At 54.5% G+C, this 6,151-nt stretch overlaps 1 protein-coding gene across 1 annotated transcript; it reads left to right on the forward strand.

The window, feature by feature from the left end:
- Nucleotides 1-2,196: 2,196 nt before the first annotated feature.
- LOC112270052 (guanine nucleotide-binding protein G(s) subunit alpha isoforms XLas-like) lies at nt 2,197-5,556 on the forward strand. Its single transcript, XM_024457711.1, has 8 exons — nt 2,197-2,545; nt 2,646-2,784; nt 2,865-3,012; nt 3,094-3,790; nt 4,230-4,332; nt 4,412-4,465; nt 4,540-4,812; nt 4,899-5,556. The coding sequence occupies exons 1-7, from the start codon at nt 2,510-2,512 to the stop codon at nt 4,551-4,553; spliced, it is 1,191 nt and encodes a 396-aa protein (XP_024313479.1). The 5' UTR covers nt 2,197-2,509; the 3' UTR covers nt 4,554-4,812; nt 4,899-5,556.
- The last annotated feature ends 595 nt before the right edge of the window (nt 5,557-6,151 follow it).

Raw genomic sequence — 6,151 nt, forward strand, 5'->3', positions numbered from 1 at the left:
TATGTGTCGTGGTGGTGTCACGACAGTTGCCATAGAATGGCTTAACTTGGGGCCGATGGACGAAAGAGGATCCGGAGGAGTGAGGACGTGAAGAAGAACACGCACGATTCACACAAGAACACACAGATTTACCCAGGTTCGGAGCCCTTTTGCCGAGGTAAAACTCCTACTCCTGTTTGCTGTATTAGCCGAGATAGGCAAGCTCTACAATGGCGTTCCTTGAACTGTATTCTTGAGGAAGAAGAAGAAGAAGAAGTGGAAATCCTAAAATGTCTAAGTGCTCGATCTCCTCTCTAGGGAGGTGTGCTGCTCTATTTATGGGCCAGGCATGTCACACTGACATGCGGGCCGAGTCTAACGTCACCTTCCTTGGGCCCCGCGGGGCACGCGGCTCGGTTCCCTCCAGGCAGTACCGCAGGGGACAAAACAACTTTACTTTTCCCTACCAGCCTGCAATGGGTACAACTATCCTCTGCCGGTTTCCGTCATAGATTCCCTTTCGGTGCTTCTCTAGCGTGGTCACCTGACACCGATACGCAGGCGCTGACTGCTTTTCTGAGAGGATGATGGCGCTGATTTACTTTGCACCGCGTGGTCAGGATAAGACCGTTGAAGGATCTCGGCTCCGCCGAGGTCAAGGGGCTTGTCCTTATTCTGCAAACTTACAAGATAAGGAAACTATGACGGCATATGCCCGGGACGTCGGCTTATCGTTAGTTTAACTTTATGGTGCCGGCATACGTTGTTATGCCGGCTTTGCCTCCGTTATCTCGGCTAGAGTTGTGTCGCCATGACCCTACCCGGGGTCATCCCCCTGACACTAGTCCCCGAAGCTGTTGTGGTCCGGCATAGAAGGATGTCGGGCTGCGATAGTTTCCCATAGACAGCCACTAACACCTGCTTGGGTCCAGCCAAGAGGGATGCCGAGACAACCACAGGTCCTCCTAGCCGAGATGAATTCATTCCGGGACTCCGGGTTGGCGTGGTTATCCAGCATTTAGCCGAGATTCTTTCTTCTCCATGACCGACAATTAAAAACTTACTTCCGCCGACATAACCGCCACCAACGGGAGGATAAGGCTTGAGTTACTGCCACCGCGCTTTTTGAGGCGAGCGTGCTGTCGCGTTGGACAGCAAGGCCGACAGAGCCTTTAAGGATAGAACTTCTGTTCCCACGCGAACACTTATCCTTCGGATCTCGCGCGATTCTCGGCGGCACGCCGTGCAGTAACCGAGCGTGGGCCTTGATGAGCATAACTGCCCAAATCATGCGCAATCTTCCCGTTAGCTACTAAGGTGGTGGCACGAGAAACGCGCACCCCATTACTTCGCCTTGTATATAAAAGGAGGAGGAGGGCGCGGGCAGAAAACCCTTCGCACTCGTCTCTCTCTTCGCCCCTTTGTTCTCCTCTGCTCCTCGCACACTTCGCCGCCATCTGCTAACTACGAGCATCCCCGCCACCGCGGTTTCTCGCCTCCGAGCTCGCAGCCACCGCTTCGTTCACAAACACCTAGGCCTCCGCCGCACTAGCTTGCTAGCTCAGGCCTCGCGCAAGCACTTCCCCACCGGAGCTCCAAACCCTAGATCTGTTTCCCTTCAATGGCGTCTTCTTCTCGCAACCCAGCCGTCGACCCTGCTGCTCAGGCGGAGGAGAGGACCAGCTCCGAGCGCGCAGCCTGGGAGGGCTTCGACGTAACCCCGGCGGATATCGAGTGGCTCCGCCGCTCCCGGCGTGTCCCGGAGGAGGTCGAGTGCCGGGTTCCCGGCGGAGAAATCGTGCCGACCCCCGAAGCTGGTGAGTGCGTTGTCTTCCTCTTGCACTTCGAGCGCGGTTTTGCTCTCCCCGCTAGCGATTTCTTTAGGACTTTTCTAGTTCTTTGGCCTCCAGCCGCACCATCTTCCGGCGAATGCCATTCTCACCCTCTCGGCATTCGTCACCTGCTGTGAGGGTTATCTCGGCCTCTGGCCATCCATTGACCTATGGTCCCGGTACTTCATGTTCTGGCCATAGTTTCTCCCAGACAAAGATAAAATCCCGGCGCCGCAAAGCCGATGACCCAATGCGGCGCTGCCACCATCGTCCCTCGCCGTAACTCGGCTTTCCCTAGGATCCAGGGTCTTGAGTCATGTAGAAAATGGCTCAAGACCTTTTTCTATGTGAAAAACTCCTCTTCGGCCAACAAGATCAACTTGCCGGGGTTCGAAGTCGGCCTCCCGGAAGAGAAGAGGAATTGGTCATTCGACCCTAAGGAGACCAATCCGGAGGTCAACGAGATCCACACAGCCATCCTCGAGCTCAAGGAGGAGGGGATGTCGGCCGACGATCTCCTGGCGACGTTTGTGTACCGGCAGCTGTGCCCGCTCCAGCGCCGATTACACAAAAAGTGCTTCTACAGCGGTCAGCTCGATCCGGACCAAGTGTCTACAGTCCGGCTTGACCAGGCTGAAGTCTGGCGCCGGGTCAAAGCGATTGCAAAGACCAGCCCGCCGGAGCAGTGAAGCTGGGGTATGCCGGCGTACAGCCGGAAGCACCGAGCGCCCCCGGTAAGTTTTTCGTTTATATGTAACTTCTGCTCTTGTCCGATATAAGATTATACCGGCCGTGCTTTCAATTAACTCGGCGGCACCTGATTTTTCTCTGCAGAGGTTCGCCCATCAAGGGAATGAAGACGGGAGATCCCCGGACAAACGGTTCGCGGCCCCGCGCCTGACCATCGACCATGAAGATCCGGATTCGGAGGACTTCATGCCGATCGCTCATGCCGGCCCCCGCCGTACGGAACGTAAAAATCTCTGCCATCTTCTTGTAATCCTTTCGATATCTGTTAACAATGTACTTATATTTGCTCTATCCCGGACGCAGCCGACTTGGGCGAGCCTGCCGCGGAGGCACCGAATCGGGAGAAACGCGCTGTCTCAAAGAAGCGCGCCGCCGAGAAGGACCTTCCGCAGAATATGAAGCGGAAGAAGGCTGCGGCTCGTGGCCCCAAGCCCAAACCCTTGGTCGTCGGGTAAGGCCAATCTCACCTTGACCGCTTATGTCGGTCTTCTTCTTTTGTTGTCAAGCAAATAGCTAAGTTTTACTCCTGCAGGGAGGCTTTAGCGGCCACACAATCTCAGACGTTTATCGCGTCTGAGATTCCGGTGGCTCGTTCTTCCCGTGCCGAGGCCTCAAAGCCGGCCGCGGGCGAGACTGAGACCACCGCGGATCCGACATCCCCCGCTCAGGATGTCGGTCCAAGCCCTGATGCCACGGTCGTCGGTCAGTCCGAGACTCCTGTGGCTGGGGTCTCGGCAACCGAGGCTGCAGCCGAGGCTGCCCCTTCCTCAGCCGCATTCGAAACAACGACGGAGCCGCCGGCCTCTGAGATGCCGCAAGAGCTGGCGACGGGTCCTCAGGAACTCCAAGAGCCGCGGCCAACTCCGACGCCACCTCCATCTCCGTCACGGCCAAAAGAGGATGCCCAAGCTGCTGCTACTCAGGCCGCGAAGACTAAAGGCCCTGCTGCCGCAGCCGGGTCGACGGCTCCGGGATCCCTTGGCTCGCGTCATTCCGGCCGGCAGCAGGAGGTTCCACTCCGGATGTCCAGCGGACAGAGCTTGGGGTCGTTGGTCCAGTCCGTCATGGACTGGAACAGCGCCGACCACTATGAGGTGAATTCCAGCACCTTGCAGTCGGCGCGGCAGAGCCCTTTGGTGGGGGCTCCACCGGCAGCGGCTCCAGAGTCGGTGTCGGCACGAATGTACCAGGCCCGGGTGGCCTTGTTCGAGACGAGCCAAGCTACCGAGGTACGCAGAAATCCTTAAGAAACTTTAACTCTTATTTCCAGTATAATATCCATATTCCTAGTCCCCGAGGTTTAGGGCGAGTAAGAATTAGTTGGCTTGAAGCTTATCTCATAGAACTTCAAACACTTATTCCCCGAGATTCAGGCCGAGTTTTAGAATAGTCGGCCTGAAGCTTAGAAGCTTCAAGCACTTATTCCCCGAGATTTAGGCTGGGTTTTAGAATATTCGGCCTGAAGCTTAGAAGCTTTGAACCCTTATTTCCCGACATTCAGACCGGGTTTTAGAATAGTTGGCCTGAAGCTTAGAAGCTTCGAACCCTTATTCCCCGAGATTCAGGCCGGGTTTTAGAATAGTCGGTCTGAAGCTTAGAAGCTTCAAACCCTTATTCCCCATTAACTGCCTGTTGTAGTGAACTTACTTGTGCATCTTCGCCTTGCAGCTCTGCATGAACAAGCGCACTGCAGCTTTTAAGGGGCTGTTGGGCAAGTATAAGAAGCTGGCGGCGTCGCACAAGGCCCTGAAGGCTGAGCACAAGAGCCTGAGTAAGTATATCCTACCAAGATAAGATCTTTGTCTAAGTATCCATATTCAGCATAAACTGACATTTGTTCTTGTGCACAGCCGGGGACAACGCTCAAGTGGCGGAGCTGCTGAAGCATGTCGCCGAGGTTCAAGGTAACCTTTCGTCCTCAATCCGAGCTCCATTCATATTAAACATCAGCCTCTGTAATCTACGTCCGTTTAAATAGATGAGAAGACTTGACTGGTCGATCAGCACCGGAAAGAAATTACCCGGTTGCAAGCGCAGATCGCGGCGCAGGCCGAGGTGAACCAACTCACCTCGGCCCTCTCTTCGCAGGCCGATGAGAAAATCCGCCTGGAAGACGAGGAGAAGAAGGGCAAGGCGCTCGCTGCCCAGCTCGAGACTCGTGCCACCTCCGCCGAGTTGGAGGATGCCGAGAAGGCTGCCCTGCTCAAGGTCGCCCGGCGTGACGTCGTCAAGATCAACAGCAGGCTGACGAGTAAGTTGAATTTCCTCATTCAGTTACTTGTTTGAATAGTAGCACTAACATGCCGAGACTCACTGCCATTCTTCGATCTCTGCCAGAGTTCTTCCCCACATCTGTCGAGCATGATCAAGAGACCGTGAAGATCGCCCGCCGGAAGAGGGATCCGGCAGTAGCGGCGGGGGAGCCCTTCGAATGGGACTTGGTGGACCACCCAGTGAGCATCGCGAGCCGGGTGAAGCCACTCAAGTCGTTCGGCGTCGACATGCTGAAGGCCTGTATCCGAGCCTTCTATGTGCTGTGGCCGGGAGAAGAAGCTCCTACGGATATCCCGGACCTGGCGAAGCGGCTGCTGGAGACGGAGTCCCGGATGAACGACTGGAGGGAGTCGGCTGCGCGCATCGGCGCCGACGAGGTGTTGTCGTTCGTACTGTCATGGTACGACGGCATTAACCTCGACGTGTTGCAGGTGATGCGGGCCGGCTCCCCCTATCTGACGGATCCGGAGTTGGTAGCCAAGCGCAAGGAGAGGGCCTACTCCTTCATTCAGTATGCCGACGTGCATACGTTTGTAGAAGGCCCAACATCTGACGCCGAAGCCGAGATGACGGACGGCGACAAGGAAGCAGCGGACGAAGAAGCAGCTTTGGAGTCGGCTTCCACTGCGGCGGATGCGCCGAGTTCCGGCGCCAACCCCTTGTCTCTTCTTAGTAATAACTTTAGAAACATTAGATCCCCGGAATGCCGGGTGCAAATGTAACCGACATACTTCTATGCTCTTGGTTTAATTAAGTCTTTTGTTTATCCAATTCCCGACCGATTCCCCGAGTTCATTTCTTATTTTAGTGAAATTTTACAACTTCGGTTCCTTTGTCTGCCTTGTCGGTGTTCGACGTATGAATCGCAAAGTAATAAAACCACTCTCGCGAAAAAAAATAACTCGAAGAATTCGCTCGGCAACAACCGAGTTACAAAGAAACGTCGAGTTAAGATAACGTGTATCTCGGATCGCCTCTTTGCTTGTTTCCATAGTTATTTTTCGTGTGCTCGGTTATTTTATACCCATCTCTAGCTTGCCATGAAGCCGGGTTGCGGACAGCAGCGAAGTCATAGATGGGTTTTGTCAATACCGACACACTACTAGATTAACGTAAGATTACGCAATTAAGCCATGCCGACGTAGAAAAGAGAATTGTAACATGGCACTTAAACGATATGGAAGTCCCCGAGTTTCTTTTAAGAACCCGGCGGATAATTTCAGTGTCTTAATTAGAATATTCAACATAAGGAAAAATGATACAAATACTCAGCTCTCAAGTATAGAACGGACAGAGCAACGCTACATTCCATGGCC

This window comes from Brachypodium distachyon, chromosome 1, assembly GCF_000005505.3.
Source record: "Brachypodium distachyon strain Bd21 chromosome 1, Brachypodium_distachyon_v3.0, whole genome shotgun sequence".
Taxonomy (NCBI): Eukaryota; Viridiplantae; Streptophyta; class Magnoliopsida; order Poales; family Poaceae; genus Brachypodium; species Brachypodium distachyon.

What these genes read in the sequence shown, in the direction of transcription:
- LOC112270052 (XM_024457711.1), top strand. Translation starts at nt 2,510, where the DNA reads ATGCCGGCGTACAGCCGGAAGCACCGAGCGCCCCCG. An exon ending in GGAAGCACCGAGCGCCCCCG is followed by an intron (nt 2,546 to 2,645) that starts GTAAGTTTTTCG and finishes TTTTCTCTGCAG; the next exon opens with AGGTTCGCCCATCAAGGGAA. An exon ending in AGACGAGCCAAGCTACCGAG is followed by an intron (nt 3,791 to 4,229) that starts GTACGCAGAAAT and finishes TTCGCCTTGCAG; the next exon opens with CTCTGCATGAACAAGCGCAC.